The sequence below is a fragment of the Pelophylax lessonae genome (genome assembly GCF_965119305.1).
Source record: "Pelophylax lessonae genome assembly, chromosome: 2".
NCBI lineage: Eukaryota > Metazoa > Chordata > Amphibia > Anura > Ranidae > Pelophylax > Pelophylax lessonae.
Window position 1 is genome coordinate 425,265,731 of NC_138769.1, and position 19,697 is coordinate 425,285,427.

Sequence of the window (19,697 nt, forward strand, 5' to 3'; positions counted from 1 at the left end):
GAGAGAAAGGGAGTGGGGGAAGCCCAGCTCAGTGAGGGATTTAAGGATGGGAGGAGGGAACCTGCAGGCAGGTCCGAACATCCCTGGAGGTTACCCACATTCCCCCAAAGAAAAAGGGGAGAGGGGGGACTATACTTACCCTTCAATGGTGCGGGTAACGCTCCACACAGAACACCTCGCCACCGAAGGGAGCTGTCGGCCAAGGGACCGATGTGACTCAGACCCGAAGCCCGATCATGTGCGACCCTGCGAGACGTTTAACTTGCAGGCCAGTCTCTGTCCATGAGGGTATGACGCGGCCAACCTAGTGTGCAGCTGCGGTCTGCACGCTTTTGCTGGCTGGGCTAGGGGAACCACTGAATCTGGATTATCCAGCTCGGCAGCTGATTGTAAATCTCCCAAGAGAAAAAACAAAAAAGATCTAAGGAAGGAGAAAGCTGCTAGGACCAGAAATCCCAGCGAGTAGCCTAGGTCTTTACTCCTGACTAGACAGATTAAAACTGATTACCTAGAGCAGAGAGGGGGGTTATATACCAGCAGGGGACAGCCCATTGGCGTAGCCAGGTGTTTTTTGTTCTGCCTAGTCCTACTCCTGGAGGAGGCAATATAACCCACTAGTTATGATTTATGGAGCGCTGCGTCCATCGAACGAAAGAGAAAAAACATTGTAAAGAATTTAAAGAAATGGAGGGCTCATTCACACAGATACTCTGGTCCATACAGTGAATGAGCAGTTTGTGAAGCTGGAGCTGCCTGTCACTATGAGGATGAAGCGGCTGTATAAACACAGCCAAAGTTCCTAATTTGATAAGTGTACAGGAGCAGGGGGGCAGTCCCAAATTCACATAGTCTGTTTGGGGATGTACACATGTAACCAACATGCCTGTCAAATTAGTACCCGCGCAGCACTTATTCTTCGCCTGTAAGCGCATAATGGTACATTGGAAGTCAGAAAACCATCCTACGGTTAAGGATTACTGCAGTTGGTAATATATTGCAGATGGAAAAAATGATTTACCAACATGGTGTCCGCTTAAATAAGAAAGGTTATGGGCTCTATATGGTTGGATGTCCCTGGGCTTGCCCTGGTGGATATGATCATGGACAGGTTACTTGGGTTAAATGTTTGATGAAAAGTAATTTTGGGTCCATGGATGACGCTGTTAAGAAATAGCTTTTTTCAGCTTAAGCTTTAAAAGTAACACCTATGGTTTCACTGCCATTTATTCTACTTAAACATGGCTGTACTGGTTTTGACCAATTTTCCACAATAATTGAAGTGCACTGCTTGGCTGTGTTGTACTAAACTGCCTTTAACAAAGTTTTCTTTGGATAAAAAAAAATTGTGTTTGTGCAGCTGCTGCATCCCAATAGCATGCGCTGCCTGCACATAGTAATTGCCACGTTTAAATTTAAACCAAAAAAACCCCAAAAAACACACTGATTCACATTGCACAGACCAAAGCACCAATGTGAATGAGCCTCAAGATCTAATTTACACACAGAAACGTATCTATTACCTCAACACGCTTTTAGCTTTTAGATTGAGCTGGAATTGTGTAAGTTATGTTATGTTTGCTTTCACTAATAATGATTTTAGTGTATTTTTAGTGAAAATATAATTTTGATACTTTCAGGAGGGAGAGTTTTCAGGTAGGCTGTATGGGGCCCTGTGATTTCTAGGTTTATCACAGATGTGCTTGTGTGTGTGAATCTAAACAGCTTGTGTCACGTAGAAATTTTTTTTGTTGCCCTTGTGTCTCTTTCATGACTCAGACGCTACACATTAACACTCCTCACAATTTAGTCACTGGCAGCTACAAAAGGATGAAACCACTGATCACTTTTTGCACACATTTTTTTTAAGATTGCACCATTAATGCTAGCATTTCATACAGCCTAAAGCAATGGGCAGGTCCCTTTTTTTGATGCTAGAATAAAGCGAAGCACGAGCAAACACAGAACAGGAAGTCTGTCATCTGTGGTTTTGACTGAGGAAACTTAACTAAAGCAGGAAAAAAAAAATCTTTTACTCTTTAGCGTACAAAAAGATTTCGAACAGAAGAGCAATCAAACAAATGAAACCAGAGAACTGTATCTAGATTCTTAAAGACTTAAGGTAAGTTAATGTACACTTACTAGTGCCAATCTTGTTAATTTCTTAATCACCAGCCTGAATATTCACATTATTATAACTGTGTCCCGATGAAGGAGTTTTAATTCACTTTAAAATTGGCTTTACTAGGAATATCTGAGCGTTGCAGCCCTTTACTGATCTGATTGACCTGACCACGCACACTAGAATTTGCAGGACTGAGTGACATGAGGTCAGGCAACTGGAACATTAGTTGCAATCAGACTTCAGGTAACCTGCAATTCCCATTCTGACAGCTTCCTTTAATTTGCACATTTTAGGCAACTACTAACTGAATTAAACAAAATTGCTTCTAGCACCAGTATTGAAATTGTACACTTGGGAAGGAATAGCCAAAAGGTACAGAATACATCATCTGAAAAGAAGAAATGAAATAGAAAGCTACCGCTTTTGGTAGCAATGGCAGACATACTTACTGTCTCAAGCATTTCCTCCTACAATGAGTATATACCAAGAGCAGCGCAGTAAAGATAATTTAGGCATCACATACTTTGCCAATGTTACATAAAGGATAAGCATGCGTTACCATATTATGTTTACCATCATAGCTATGTCCAGAATATAAAAAAGTGAGTACACCCCTCACATTTTTGTAGATATTTTATATCTTTTCATATGGCAACACTGAAGAAATGACACTTTGCTACAATGTAAAGTAGTGAGTGTACAGCTTGTATAACAGTGTAAATTTGAAATTTGCTGTCCCCTCAAAATAACTCAACACACAGCCATTAATGTCTAAACAAATGGCTGGCAACAAAAGTGAGTACACCCCTAAGTGACAATGTCCAAATTGGGCCCAATTAGCCATTTTCCCTCCCTGATGTCATGTGACTCGTTAGTGTTACAAGGTCTCAGGTGCGAATGGGGAGCAGGTGTGTTAAATTTGGTGTTATCGCTCTCACTCTCTCATACTGGTAACTGGAAGTTCAACATGGCACCTCAAGGCAAAGAACTCTGAGGATCTGAAAAAAAAGAGTTGTTGCTCCACATAAAGATGGCCTAGGCTATAAGAAGATTGCCAAGACCCTGAAACTGAGCTGCAGCACAGTGGCCAAGACCATACAGCGGTTTAACAGGACAGGTTACACTCAGAACAGGCCTCACCATGGTTGACCAAAGAAGTTGCAGGCACGTGCTCAACGTCATATCCAGCGGTTGTCTTTGGAAAATAGACGTATGAGTGCTGCCAGCATTGCTGCAGAGGTTGAAGGGGTGGTAGCAGTGAATGACATGCCTGCACCGGAACTGACGAGCGGGGCCAGTGCAGGCGCATTGATTCCTGGGAGCGATGACGCTCAGCTCCCAGGAATCAATGCAAGCAAAAAGTGACGGCGCGGGCCACGGCCAAAGAGAGAGGAACAGGAAGTAAGGTGAGTATATTTTCTTCTAAAACAAGGTAAGTAAAGAAAAAAAATGTTCGATTATCCAATTGTTTTACACGTGACAGAGAGGAAGAAGATTGGCTAAAAGTTTTATTTTAGGATGGAACTCCACTTTAAGCGCCCTCGTAGAATGCGCCTTAACAGGGAAAGGAGGATCCTGACCCTTAATGGAATAAGCCTGCACCCCCCGTCTGTGTGATCCATCTAAAAATGGTCACAGCAGACACGGCTAGCCCCTTACAGGGTCCATCCATAAGGACAAAAAGAGAATCCGATTTTAGTAATGACTCAGTCGCCGCCAGGGCAATCTCTTTAGGATGCTTAGGCTTAGGACACAAGGAAGGCAACACAATGTCTTCATTTAAATGGAAACCAGAGATGACTTTAGGAACGACAGGCAGGGATGAAGCACCACTTTGTCTCTGTGAACCACCAGATAGGGTAAACGACAAGACAATGCAGCCAACTCAGACACCCTGCACGCAGAAGAAATAGCCACCAAGAAGGCTACCTTCTGTGACAGAGTAAGCAGAGAAACCCTACAAATATTTTCAAAAGGCGGTTTCTGAAAAACCGACAGCACCAAATTAAGGTCTTATGGGGGGGGGGGGGGGGGAGTACTAGGTGGCAGACCCCCTAAACAAAGGTGTGAACCAAGGAATTTGTGGCCAACGGGCGCTGCCATCTGGACTTTGATGGTACCCAAGGCCAAACACTGATCTACACCTCTTTGGAGAAACTCCAAAACATGAGACACTGAAAAGGAAAGGGGGAGACCCCCCAGAGACTCACACCAAGCAATTTACGTCTTCCAGACTCAATGATAAATCTTCCTAGAAGTAGATTTTCTAGCTTTTAACAGCGCAAAAATCACGATTCAGACAACCCTCTAACCTTTAGCACCTGGCTTTCAACAGCCAAGCTGTTAAAGCCAGCGACTGTAAAGCAGGATGGAAGATCAGCCCTTGAGCTAAAAGATCTTCTCAGAGAGGGAGTCTCCAAGGGAGATCGGCGACCAGCTGTACCAGGTCTGTGTACCAAGATCTGCGAGGCCAGTCTGGGGCCACTAGAATGACCGGAATCCCTTCTGCCTCAATTCTTTGCAGAAGCCTCAGCATAAGCCTTATCAGAGGAAATGTGTATACCAGACGATACTGACCCCAAGGGGCCACCAGAGTGTCTGTGGCGTCGGCCAGAGGATCCCGAGACCTTGCTACGAACCTCTGCACCTTCCTGTTGAGATGAGAGGCCAACAGATCCCCATCAGGAGTCCCCCCACCGGAGAGACAGTTGATGAAACACCTCCAGGTGGAGAGACAATTCTCACTGATCCAACGCCGGCAGACTGAGGTAGTCCGCCTGCCAATTTTCCACTCCTGGAATATGCACAGCAGAGCAGGCTGGAACAAAGCGTTCTGCCCACCTTAGAATTCCAGGCACTTCCCAGGCCACCTTTAGTGCACCCTTGATCAGGGCCATCTTACTAATTGGGCATTGTTGCCCGGGGGCCCCACTTGCCCGGGGGGCCCCACCTGCCCAGCAACCCAGCCACCGCCAAGCATTAGTCCAGATTCCTGTGTGAATATGGAGTAGTTGGGAAGGCAAGGACTTTAATGGCACGAAGGTATTAAAAAATCAATTTTTATTAATAAACTCTTAAAAAAAGGGGGGGGGGGGGTTGTACAATAAAATGTAAACATTAAGCCTTAAACAAGGCACAAATAAATCACTATAGCAGTAGAGTTGATTGATATTTGATACAGAATAACAGACTATACAAAAAACTCCTAATAACAGAGTATGAGTAGATACATCACATCAAGGAGATCTAGTGAAGGGTGACAGAAGATGAGACTGCCGTCCATCAAGATCGGTTGATACTGTATTCAAGTATTCACATTGCTTATATTCACATTCGAGCAATGAGCAATACTCACCACACCTTGGGACTGGACGGGCACCGCTCCAGGCAGACCACCGCACCATCTTGGAATGGGGGTGCTGCGGGCCAGAGGCACGCTGTGACTCAGGTTGTGACCAGGGCTATGCGTCCTCGTGAGGCGTTTAACTCACCAGCCAGCCCCTGTCCAGTGGGGCTATGTCACGGCCAACCTATAGCGCGGAGCTAAGGTCGGGTAGCGCTCGCTGGCCAATTCTGTTTAAAAAGGAAAAAAATGCTAGGACCAGAGATCCCACCAAGGAACTAGGTCCTCACTCCTGACTATGCAGAAAAAAAATGAAGACCAATGGCAGGAAGTCGGGGTATACCCCCTGGGACTGCCCTAAAAGAGTAGTCAAACTTTTCCCTGCCTAGTGTCCTACTCCTGTCGAGGGCAGCATAAACCAAAGGGTCAAGATGATCTGGAACGGTGTCCGTCAATGAACGACAGAGAACACACAAATTTGTCATCTAAGGGGGAATATATAAAGGCCGACAACGGCTAAGTATCACCCTGAAAAATCTACCTTCTGCCTTGAATTTCTCCCAAGTAGTAGCAGTGCATTTCCTAACAAGTGACAACGCCTAGATACTCATACCTGGGCAGTATCAGATTCTAAAGTAGATCCTCTGATTCTGATAACTGTTAAGCCCCGTACACACGTACCGATTGTCGGCCGTAAATATTCGGCCGACGATCGATCGGCCGATTGTAGGCTTGTTAGTATGATGCTTCCGACAGCCGACAGCGCATTTTCGGCCGAACAGAATCTGTCGTGCAGGCATTAAAATTTTTGTTGGCCAACACCAGAACGGCCGATTGTTCGCCAGTCAGTACAGATTTCGGCCGACAGACAGCAGATTTGCAAGACTGGGCATGCTCAGAAAATAAAAAAAGACAAGGAAAGTTAACCATCACATGACATCACTTCTGCAGTCGGCTGTTGGCCGACAAAATTCGTGTGCAGTCTTTTGCAGTTTTCAACAGACACGACAGCCCTGGACAAAAGACGGCCGATCGTTTGGCCGACGATCGGTACGTGTACGGGGCTTAACTCTCACAGGATTTGTTGAGTCTTCCAAAGCACTGCAGTGAGGGTTGGTGAGATTACTACTGTGGTGTTAGGGACTGCTGAAAAGAAAGCCATCCCTAAGGGACTATAGAACAAGGATCTGCCTACTCGTTTATTTGTATGGATTTGTGATCTATTAGCCAAATAAATCAGACCATGACACCTACATGAATTTTTTTGTTACTGATTTAACAAATTCATTGCCAGATCCATACGTCGTAAGGACCTGACAGCAGGGGTTTTAAACATTCACAGTGGCTACAGACACCAGGATTGTGTGTATATCTCACAAGCAATTAGTCGGGTAGAGGGGAGGAAGCAGAGCAGGCATGTCCGCTCTCTTCACGTTCTTGTTGCCTACCTGAAAAACAATGTGTTTGACGTCACTTCCGGGTCTACCTCTGTGTCTCCAGCCAGCATACCCAGGAAAGAATGTAATGCAATGCGATCCGCACAGGGAGACATGTAGGGTCTTTTAGACACTGGGTGTCTCATTAAAGACAACCTATCACTAAAACAAACATAACATAGGGGACTTGTCCTACATGTGATGAAAGAAAAGCACATCTTATCCACCCTCAAAATGTTTGAGGCACCCCCACATCTACACACGTATGAACGCACGCACTGGGGGCACCTTTGCATGCAAATACCATTTGTGATACACATGCTAGATATTGTCGTGCACGGCGGAGTGAGAGAAATATTTCAAGCTCCAGACCTCCTCCGTAACATGAAAATGATAACCTATAGAGGGCTTTTAAAGTATCACATAGGGAAAATATAGTACTGAAGTTTGTTGCCATTTCGCGGGCGCATGCAAATTTAAGGTTTGACACGTTGGGTATCTCTGGGCAACCTCATCTTTTACAAAAAAAATGGGTAAATAATTGTGTTTGTATGCCCTAAAATTACCTTTAGTGTATTTTTTACTGAAATTTTGTGTTTCCTACACTTTTGCGGTAGTATGCGACACAAAAAATTGGAACTACCACTATTTAATTGTCTAGGGTGTCTGCGTTCAGGCATAAAATGATTTTAGGCATGAGTGCAAACAAAATGCAAAAACAGCTCTGGCATTAAAAAGGTTAAAAAAAATATATTGCAAAAAAACGACATTGCTTTCCACATTTATCACTAAAAATGAAAGTTGTAATTGTGTAAATATCCATCTCCTTTACTGGAAACCCTTAAATAGGATCTGGTGCTGGCAATTTTCACAAGACACTCCATATTTAGCTTCATGCAAGTAAATTGATGAATGAAGCTACACAAAGATTTAACACCAGCCATGTGACTAGTAAGAGTATTGTACTGTGCTAGCCATCGATTAATGCAGAAAATATGGAGTTTAAGAGATACCCTTTATTGGGTTAAATGACAAAAGAACAAAGCATATCCTTCTATAGTGTGTACTTTCCTCAATACAATATATAGCACTAAGTGTAGTTCCTGCCTGCACTCTTTTTCCTAGCTATTTGAATGAGTAATTTCTGAAAGTTTTTCACAAGGGAGCCCTAGGAAACAACCCCAATCCCCCAAAAGAACATAGGTCATTGACAGACTCAGCTGTGCATGCTTCCCTATGAGATTGTGTAGAGGAGGGTGTGTCAATCCTTTACTTTCCCTCAGCTCTCTTTGTGCTGTGCAGTGTGACATCTCTGGCTCTTGCAAGCTGAGAAATTCCATCCATCTGATCTGTATACTTTGAATGGCTCTGGAGAAGAAAGAGCTGCAGATAAACAGGTACAGCTTATGTAAAAGGATTTGCTTCATCATTGTGCATCACCTGAGGCCAGTTACTTCAGGTTGCTTATGTGTGGGTTTATCATCACTTTAAGTTTTTAAAGATGCAAGATTTCGGGATGCCTTAGATCCCTTCGTTAAGCTTTTTCTATTAAAGTGAAAAGCAGGGACATGAAAACTGTGGCACTCCAGATGTTGCAGTTCATGCAACCCCCGATCCACCAATGCGACTGTGGGTGGGGGATCTTCTACCAGCTGTCATAATTTAAAATAAAGTGTTGCTGTGCATGAATAAACAAACTACAACTACCATTTTCCATTGCAGCAGATAACTTGTATTTATCAATTGACTGAAAGGGCATTAGGAAGCATTCACATAGTTCGTTGATTCCATCTGCTTTACAGTAACTTTCTGACTGTATTGGATTTATGGGCAAACAGCTATGCTTAGAGTCTGCAGAAACCTGGCACTGCAGCTGTGATCTGCTGATTGCAGGTGTAATGCTCTGCAGGCCACAGAAAAAGAAAATAAACGCAAATAGGAAATGTTGGGGTAACATACATTTAAGCTGCAAAGTCAGCTAAGAATGGTGTGGGTACAGCATGATGCTTTGCAGTGCAGCCCAAAAAAAAAAAAATACCCATTGTCATGTAGTGTGGATATGTCCTGCCCACTAAATCTAACCCATTCAACTGAATGGGGGTTTCCAATAAGTGCAATGCACACAGTTGTTGCATGCAGGGTTTAAAGGGTTAAAACAGGTGGTGAGGAGGTGAAGCAACGCCTTCTCATCGTCTGTCAAAAGCCCTATGAAGAGGCATTTGTTGTTTTTAGTAGGCAAGGAGGGTATTCCAGCATCAACAGCAAGTGCACTTCAGGATTCCCAGATTGCAAAAAAAGGGGTTGCGATAAACAGGTGAAGCACATCAATGAGCAAATTAAAGTCTTAAAGGATAAGCTTACATTTTGGAACAAGTTACACCTCTCTATTTCAGGTGTAACATGCAACTTGCTACAGCACCTCTCCCCAAACTCCCCCTCCATGTGACAGCAGGCATGAGTTATTTTTGCTCTACCTACTGCCACGTCTGAAAACAGAAATCTGTGAATGAGAAAACTACTAGTTCTGTCTGCCACCTGGATTTTAGTTCCCAAAGGACTGTTCGAACACTACTGAGCGCCCTTGTAGTCCACAGACATGTCCTCCAGCTAATATGCCCATGCATAAGTACAAGCAGAAAGCTGGAGGACATGTCTGCATGTCTACTGATTGCGGGTAAAATGCTCTGCAGGCTCCTGTACAAGAAATAATAAATGCACTTTTTCTCCTTCAAAAATATATGCATTTATTATTTTTTTCAAGATAAGTGAACCTTTAAAGCCCTACACTTTTTTTTTTTAACATAAGCAGCACTAATTGTAATACTCCCCAGATCCCTCTTTGCCGCTGGATGGTACTTCTCTTCCAGACAATGATATCCACCTTCTGTGAGCTCAGGGTGTTAAGGGCCCGGCCCCTGGAGGCCTGATATCAGGCCACCCTGAATCCACAGTAATCGTGGCTTGGTTCTGCAGAATTCATAACCTACACCAGAACAAGAAGGGGACCGATCATCTTTTCTCTTAGAGACAGTTATGCATAAAAATGTAAAATATAGATACAGTATAGGTACAGAAAATGAGGGATGGGGGAGGCACAAGTTGGGCTTAAACCACTAAAAGTGTAGGCTATGCTCTCTCAAGGCATTTAAAGATTACATTTCCAATTTTGACTGGACAGTACCTTGCATCTTTCAGTGATTTGCCTTTAGTAATTTGAAATCCAGAGCTTACTGAGATTTGTCCAGCTTTACCAGATTACTAATATACTAAGATATATGAAACACTATTGATTGTATTTTTTTTTAATTATTTATTTACATGCATGTGTTGGTATCTACAAAACTAGTGTTAACAATCCAATGTTTTCCCTGCAGCTAACCAACAGTAGCTCTTAAGAGGATGACGTTCCTTCTGCATCTTGCGATATTGTTGCTTTCCTTCAGTTGTAAAGCAGAATTTAAAAAAACCTATTCTACCGGTTTCCAAAATAAGACTATTTTAACAGATGTAAACAGTACATCCAACATTTTGGGCTTAAAATGGCCCGATTCTACAAATGTAACCTCACCATTAAACATTGCAAGCCAGTCAGTAAACCAGGATTTGTATACACTTGAATACCCAAGGATGACAAAAGCAACGCTAAAGAAGGCATCTGAATCTGAAAAGGTGAAAACCACAATGCAAAAGGCGGCATCTGAATCTACAAAGATGACGAACATGGCACCATACACCACAACAAAGGAACCATTCTGGTTTACAAATCGATATGCAGGCAACCATTCTACAAACACAACTCCCAATACACGATGTGTCTGCAATGATGATAGATATAAAACCGGAATAATGATATGTGCCATCATAATAGCTGTGTTAGTGCTGATTTGTGCAGCACTGATCATATGCTCTGTGGCCCTGGCAAATAAAGTGTCTAGTCTTAAAACCAAGCTAACACAATCAAAGCGCCAGGCAAGAAGTAACGGGGACTTTTTAAGCGCATCAAGCATTTTGTGGCCTTCTGGAATGGAGACATGGCAAAAAAAATCTCAAACAGCCAATCAAACCATGGATGAAATTTCTTTGGGTGAGACAAACCTCAATGATGAGAAGCACAAGCTAATGACAGTGCAAACAATAGAAAAATCAAAAGATCCCACTGAGGATAAAAAAAAAAACTCAAACGATGAATTTATGACAATTGTATCTACAGTAGAGGTCTAAAGGATACAATATTTATTGTATAACATTTATGCTGATTATCCTGTAAAATTAAGTTCAATATTTACTTTATTAAAATTTGGTCTTGAATGCTTTCTACTTTTGTATTCAAAGATACCGTACCCATGCCTAAGGAGGAAGAGTTTAATTGCATGCAATCTTTTTTTATCTCACTACTTCTTTACATAGTTAGACAGGTTGAAAAGACACAAGTCCATCTGTCTCAACCAATAAAAAACAGTAAAGAAAACCCAACATACAATCCCATATACACAATCCTATATCCGCAGTTGATCCAGAGGAAGCGAAAAATGCCAGCAAAGCATGATCCAATTTGCTACAGCAGGAGAAAAAAATTCCTTCCTGATCCACCAGAGAGGCAATCGGATATTCCCAGGATTAACTTAATATTAGTACCCATTAATATCACGTACACCCAGGAAAGAATCCAGCCTTTTTTAAAGCAATCTAGTGAGCTAGCCAGAACCACTTCTGGAGGGAGTCTAGTCCACATTTTCACAGCTCTTACGGTGAAGAAACCTTTCCATATTTGGAGACGTAATTGGTTTTCCTCTAGACGTAAAGAGTGCCCCCTTGTCCTCGGTGTTGACCTAGTTGAATAAGGATGTGGTAAGCTCTGAGCACTATCTCAGCAGTAGCTGGGTGAACTGCACTGCCCCAGTCTGCACTGGCTGGAGTCAAATGAGACATCAGAGGGAATGATGAAGCCTTCATATAATAAGTACCTATTACTGTCTGTAAAATACACAGGGCGTTTCTCCGCCCCTTGTTTTTATAAGAAAAGAAAAAAAAAAAAAGGAAACGGTAAATTAAAGGATATAAAGAATTTGATGATTATGGTATAACATGTAATTGGCTGCTAATCTTCTGCCTCCCACCACCAGAACCCCCCTCCTACCTGTGACAGAGGGCAGGGGTTCCATTCCTCAGCAGCCACTTTCAAATTTTAAATTAGTTCAGCTGTGCGATGCTCCACTGCACAGCCACGTCATTTGTTCACAGTGATCTGTAAATTAATAAACAAGTGCAATCTTCCACTGCAGCACTGCATTCTACTTCTTACAGCTCTGAAACTGACAGCACAGAGGTACAGGTACAGAGCTGTAGCCTGTGTCTGCAGAAGCCAGATATTACACATGTGATTCATTGATCACGGGTGCAATGCTCTGCAGGCTCTTGTGAAAAAAATAATAAATGCACATTTTTTTTTTTAGCAAAAACGTGCAATATTTTTATAAAAGTGAACCTAGCCTTTCAAAAAAAATTGTATTTTTTACTAACCGTAAAATCAATTTCTCCGAATTCATCGACAGACACAGCGCTCCTTAACCAGTTCCAAACCAGGCCATAGACCAATGACTCTGGCAGGAACACTCCGTCAATCCGGGCAGGCGTCATAGGACGTCCGCCCGTATCCACTGCTCTCCTGCCCCCCCCCCCGGGGGCACACAGCGCGGCGATCGGGGATGCCCTGTGTCCGTTGGGACACATCCCATCCCCAATCGATGTAAAGAGCCATTAAAAAAAATGGCTCTTTACCATGTAACCGGCTGTGTCCAATCACAGCCGGCCACATGCACTTCCCTCGTGCATAGCGCGCAGAGCAGCGATTGGGGATGGAGAGTGTCACTCTGACACAGTCCATCCCTGATCAGGGTAAAGAGCCAATTAAATGGGCTCTTTACCACATGACCGGCTGTGTCCAATCACAGCCGGTCACAGAATGTCAACAGAGATCATGGTAACTAGCTGTTACTGTGTTCTCCTCCTCCCACACTGAACCTGTGTGAGGAGGAGATTGCAGCAACAGCTAGTTACAGATTATACTGCACCCTAAAACACACTGATTGCCCCCCCCCCCCAAAATAAAGAGGACCTGTCACCAGCCCATCAAAGTACCTGTCGCCATCCCATCGGGTACTCTGGTGACAGGTACTCGGGTACTATGGTGACAGGTACCTGTCACCAGAGTACCTCTCTGTATCCCATCAGAGTACCCGGGTATCTCTCTGCAGCCCATCAGAGTACCCGAGTACCCGTCTCCAGCCCAACAGAGTACCCGTCTCCAGCCCAGAGTACCCGAGTACCTGTCTCTAGCCCATCAGATTACCCGAGTACCTGTCTCTAGCCCATCAGATTACCAGAGTACCTCTCTGAAGCTCATCAGAGAATCCAGAGTACCTTTCTGAAGCCGATCAGTGTACCAGAGTACCTGTCTGCAGCCCATCAGAGTACCTGAGTACCTATCTGCAGCCCATGTGTTGGGGTATTTGCTTTCCAAAATGGGGTAATTTTGTGGGGGTTTCCATTGTTCTGGTGTTCCAGGGCCTTCAAAAGTGTGATTGGTTGTAATTAAATTATATGTGTAATTTATGCCCCTAGTGCATGTTGGGTTTCTGTATGTGGCTATGCTGTGACAAAGTCCCACATATGTGGTATCACCATACTCAGGAGTAGCAAAATGTATTTTGGGGTGTAATTTTTGCTATGTACATGCTATGTGTTAGAAATATCCTATAAACTGACAACTTTGTGTAAAAAAAAAAAATGTGTTTCATTTTCTTTCCACATTTTCCAAAAACTTGTGGAAAAAAATGACATGTTCAAAAGACTCATTATGCCTCATAGAATATACGTTGGGGTGTTTTCTTTCCAATATGGGGAAATATTTGTGGGTAATTCCCTTGTCCTGGTGTTCCAGGGCCTTCAAAAGTGTGATAGGTCGTTAGGAAATGATATGTGTGATTTATGCTCCTAGAATGTTGGGCCTCTGTATGTAGCCAGGCTGTGTAAAAGTCTCATATGTGGTATTACCATACTCAGGAGAAGTAGCAGAATGTATTTTGGGGTGTAATTGCAAGTATGCCAATAAAGTGTGTGAGAAATAACCTGTTATGGCAATTTTGTGTAAAAAAAAAAATATTTCTTAAATTTTCCCAAGAATTGTGGGAAAAAATTACTATTTAAAAAAACTCACCATGCCTCTTACTAAATACCCTGGAATGTCTACTTTCCAAAAAGGGGTCATTTGGGGGGGGGGGGGGGGGTTATTTGTACAGTCCTGACATTTCAGGGCCTCAAGAAATGAGATAGGCCGTCGGTACATCAGGTGTGATCAATTTTCAATGATTGGCCCCATAGCTTGTAGACTCTATAACCTTCACACAGACTAAATAATAACCACTAATTTGGGTTATTTTCACCAAAGATATGTAGTATAAATTTTGGCCAAATTTATGAAACAAAATTACTTATTTGCAAAATTTTAAACTAAAACAAATTTTTTTTTTTTTTTTAAATTTTTGCTCTTTCACTTATATCGCAAAAAAAAAAAATTGATTTGGTACAGCGTTGCATGACTGAGTAATTATCATACAAAGTGTGAGAGCGTTGAAAGCTGAAAATTGGTCTGGGCAGGAAGGGGGTGTAACTGCACTGTATGGAAGTGGTTAAATCATAACTACTGGGTTTTATTGCCTTTTCCAGGAGTAGGACTAAGCAGAACAAAAACACTTGGCTACGCCCATGGGCCGTCTTCAGCTGGCATATAACCCCCCTCTCTGCTCTAGGTATTCAGCTTAGTAGCAAGCAGTATTAGAAGTAACAAAACTCCTTAGAGGAGTGGGTGTTGTGTCCGAACTCAGAGAAATGGATTTTACAGTAAAAAAATTAATAAAAAAATAAAAAAAAAAAAATCGCAATTTCCCTTTTTTTCATTGATGGACACAGCGCTCCTTAAATCATAACTACTGGGACGTCCAAAAGCAGTGCCAAAAGGATAATGAGGGGTGGGGAAAATAACCCAAGGCTAAACACAAGAGCCCTAACCAGGACACAGGAGCCCCATCTGAAAAATATATATTTTAGCAGAGACTCTAGAATAAAATGAAGATCATTGCAACATTTTTTATCACACCCCATTTGTGCAGCGGTCTTACAAACGCCAATTTTTTGGAGAAAAAAACATTTTTTTAATTAAAAAATAAGAAAACAGTCAAGTTAGCCCAATTATTTTTCTAGAATGTGAAAGATAATGTTAAATCAAGTAAATAGATATCCAACATGTCATGCTTCAAAATTGCTCACGCTCGTGGAATGGCGACAAACACTGGTACTTAAAAATCCCCATAGGCAACAATTTAAAAATGTCTACAGGTTACGAGTTTGGAGTTACAGAGGAGGTCTGAGGCTCAAATTATTGCTCTTGTTCTAGCGATCGTGGCGATACCCCACATGTGTGGATTAACACCATTTACATATGTGGGCAAGACTAGCGTATGCGTTCGATTCTGCGCGCGATCTAAGGGGGACAGGGCGCATTTTTTCCTGTTTATGTTCTCTTTATTTTTACACCGGTTTTTTTTGATCACTTGTATTCCTATTACAAGGAATTTAAACATCCTTTGTAATAGAAAAAAGCATGACAGGACCTCTTTAATGTGAGATCTGGGGTCAAAAAGACCTCAGATCTCACATCTACACTAAAAAAAAAAAAGTCATGATGGAAAAAAAATGGGCTCTTTAAATCCGTTGCTAGGAAGCGAAGTATGACGTCGCTCCAGTACTCCAAGGCCATAGAGTCGAGTGAGGGCCAGAGGGGACAGTGGACCAGATCTTTTTCCTCGCTACGGGTCCAGTAAGCAGGAAATATGACCGGGAAGTGGCGGGAGGGGGCACCACCCTCTCCGCCCATAAGGGTGATCCCGCGGCAAATCCGCCATTGGGACCACCCTTAAGTTAAAGCGGACGGACTGCCTGCCGTTAAAAAAAAAAAGCTATCTGCTGCCATAACCCCGGTATTCAATGTCAAAGTACCGACGTAAAAACACACGGTGGGCGGTCCGTAAGTGGTTAAACAGGAGCCTGCAAAACCTTGCGGCCAAAAGAAGCTTCCGTAGATGCCAAAGTATCTACTTTGAATTATTTGGTGAAAGTAAGCACCGACGACCAAGTGGCCGCCTTGCAAATTTGAGATACTAAAGTTTGATGACACAAGGCCCAAGAAGTATTCAGCTCTCGAGTAGAATGCACCGTGACAGGGTAAGGAGGAACCTGACCTTTAATAGACAACGCCTGAGTCACCATCTGTCTGATCCATCTGGAGAGGGTAGCCGAAGAAGCTGCCAGCCCTTTTATTGGTCCCTGTGTAATCACAAAGTGCGAGTCTGACCTCCGAAAGGACTCCGTGGCTGCCAGATACATCTGAATCGCTCAAACCACATCCAAGGTATGCAAAGCAAATTCGTTGGGATGAGCCGGCTTGGGACACAAGGAAGTCAACACAATGTCCGCATTCAAATGGAAGTCAGAGACCACTTTGGGCAGGAATGACTGACAGGGACGAAAAACCACTATCTCTATGCACCACTAAATAGAGTACAACAAGAGAATGCCGCCAACTCCGACACCCTGCGGGCCGAGGTAATAGCCAACAAGAATTCCACCTTCTGGGACAATGTAGGCAAGGGAATCTCCTGAATATTCTTAAATAGAGGTTTCTGGAGAACCAAGCGCACCAAGTTTAAATAACATGGTAGCAAAAGAGACCGAACAGGTGGAGCCAAAATGTTGAACCCCCTGAATGAAGGTACAATTTAAACAGTGTGTGGCTAGGGGTCACTGAAAGAAGATTGCCAAGCCAGACACCTGCCCCTTGATGGCACTCAAGGCCAACTTCTGCTCAACGCCCCGTTGAAGAAAGGCTAAGATCTGAGCCACAGAAAAGGATCAAGGATGAGCCCCAATCGACCCACACCAAGAAATGTACGTTTTCCACGTACAATAATATCTTGCAAAAGGAGGAATTCCTCGTCTTCACCACAGTAGGGATCATTGATCAAGTAAAACCTCTATCCCTCAGTACCTGGCTTTCAATAGCTAAGCCATTAAAACCAGTGACTGTAAATTAGGATGGTAAATCAGTCCTTGGGATAACTGGTTCTCTTTGAGAGGCAGCCCCCAAGGGATGTTTACCGTCACTAGAATGATTGGAAGATCCCCCCCCCCCCCCCTAATTCCCCACAGGAAATGTGTGAGAACCATGAGCCTAGGATGATACTGGCCTTACCGTGCCCCTAGGACATCTACCAGAGGAACCGGTGATCTCGCCACTAAACTCTTGTGGAGCCTGCTGAAGGAGCTGCATGTAGGACTGTGCAAACAGAACTGCCTTGAAGGTGGATACCACCAGACCCAGAACCTGTATGCCAGTCAGGAGAGAGAACTGTGACAGCAGCCGATGAATCATGGCCTGTGGTTCCAAAAGTTTGTCCAGAGGAAGGACCACCCTGGTCAGAATTAAAATCAGACCTAGGTAATTCAATTCCCTGGACAGGGATAGGGGGCAGCTTAGGTAGTTAGAACGTCACCCGAACCTTAGCAGGAATTATATCCACACAAGGAGACTCAGGGCCTAAAACCACCTAAATGGACAAACTTTCCCCCGCTTTCTGGCTACCCCTAAAAGAATAATTTTGTCCTCCCGCCCCAGTTATGGGTGAGGATAGACCTTTATGCTTAAGGGGTCTGTCTGTGGGTCCGGAGAAGACAGCTCTAGGCTTACCAGACCAAGGTTGCTTGGAACCTCCCGGGGAAGACTTGAAGGATCTATTTCCCTTATTCCCAGTTCCTGGAGCACAAAATAATTTTCTATGGGCAGAGGAGGGTGGCCCCACTCTGCGTCAAGGCTCCTTCCCTTTCCTAGATTGTGGCAGGAAGGTACTCTTCTCCCTGTGAGACCCTTAATGTCATCCAGAGTAGCCCCAAACAGGCAGATCAATGAGAGCTTTCTTGCAGGCTTTGTCTGCACACCAATTCCTAAGCCACAGCTCACGCCTAATCACCACCACTGAAACAGAAAGCTTGGACAGCACAGAAGCTGTATCCAAAGCTGCATCACAAACTGCAGCCCCTGAACCAACTGGCCCGCTAAATCGACATAAGTAGCGGGAACCTGCTTCTCTCTCCAGATCCTGGTGCAAAAGCTTGGCCCATTCAGTTAGGGTCTAGGCCAAGACTGGTCGCAATGCCGAACCAGCCTTATGCTGCCTGCCACAGCCTCCGCTTTCTTGTCAGCGGTGTCTTTAAAGGATGTGGATTCCTCTACTGGGATCATGGTTGCTTTATTCAACCTGGGAACAGGACTGGTGGACTAGTCATTTATTTTAAAAGTGATTCCCCAAAGGGGTATCGTACTGAGAAATGTTTGGGGACCAAAAAGGGTATCTTTGGTTGTTCCCATTCCTTATAGGTAAACCTGTCAAAATAAGGCAGAGAAGAAAATACCTTTGGTAGACAAGGTGACTTATGCATACCAAAAGACAAAGCCACGTCAGTGGCCACATCCTCCATTTTTAAAGTCTCACGCACTGCAGTAATAAGTGCATCTACCAGTGGCTTTGTCATTCGATGCTGTGACCGTGGAGGAACCATCTATTGGACAAGTCGAGGGGCGTGATATTAAGCCCCTGGATGGGCAGCATCCACGGCGGCATCAGGCTCAGAATCAGATGAATCAGACTGAGTGGGGGATGCTTTCTCCTGGGCCTTTACCCACAAGCCACTTCCACCCGAGATACTAAGGACTGCAGGACCGTCATCAGCACACCCATGGAAAGCTGGGGTTCCAAGGGACCTGCCACTTCCATGAGGGGATCAGTGTGGGGGGGGGGGGGGATGTGACCCTGTGGCTCCATAGGGAAAAGGAAGCCCCTGCAGTACAAAGATTTTTGGCACCACTAAAAGGCTCCCCCAATGCTCATGGTACCTATCAGCAGAAAGATACACAGGGACCCACAAGGACTTATCCTACCAGCCAGAGGACTCAGCAAAATCATGGATGCCATCTACTTCATATATCCTGGGACAGGAAGAGGAGAACAAGGAAAAAAAGGAGCTCCAGCATCTCCACAAGGTTTCGGCCGTCTCCAGTGTCTCTCTGGCGTAAGGAAAAATGGCCATTGTGACGTCATCGGGCTACACAAACCAGCCAAACCACGGGAAAATGGCCACCGTGATGTCATCCGACTTGCCAAACATGGCCGCTCGATATACCGAAGCATGCTGCCAGGATCCCCTCTCTGCTTTCCACACCACTGCACTCTCTGCAAGGGGACAGGTACACCCCCCCCCCCAGCCGATAGCCCAGTCGCTGGCGGGGTACCTCCCCACCACCACTACAGCCCCATGCCCCAGCCCACCACATTACCCCAGATTGAGGGGGTGGATGGGGGGGGGCTAGATGACCCAGAGGGACCACCAGAATACAGGGGGGCTAATAGGAAGTGGCGAACCTGGGGGTCCGACAGTCCCAGGGAGGGGCCTGCATCCACCCCAAAACCCTCCAGGGGGAGAGGGGAGACAGCTACTCGCCATACCAGTAACCAGAAGGACACTTCTCAAGACAGACCTCCTTGCTATCGAAATGGAGGGGCTGTTGGCCAGGAGGAATGCCGAGACCCGGTTGTAACGGATCAACCGGAACCCCAACTGGGTACCTCCGTTGACGGATGCTCCTAGTGCTTCCCGAGGGCTCCAAGCACTGCACCAGACACCATAA

General features: G+C 44.4%; 2 protein-coding genes across 2 annotated transcripts in view; one reads left to right on the forward strand and one right to left on the reverse strand.

Moving 5' to 3' along the window:
- NF1 (neurofibromin 1) overlaps positions 1-19,697 on the reverse strand; it is a 585,707-nt gene that overhangs the window by 191,714 nt on the left and 374,296 nt on the right. The gene's annotated exons all lie outside the window — the stretch shown is intronic.
- Positions 1,949-11,127, forward strand: EVI2A (ecotropic viral integration site 2A). The gene is made up of 2 exons (XM_082247219.1): positions 1,949-2,119; positions 10,276-11,127. The coding sequence occupies exon 2, from the start codon at positions 10,301-10,303 to the stop codon at positions 11,120-11,122; it is 822 nt and encodes a 273-aa protein (XP_082103345.1). The 5' UTR covers positions 1,949-2,119; positions 10,276-10,300; the 3' UTR covers positions 11,123-11,127.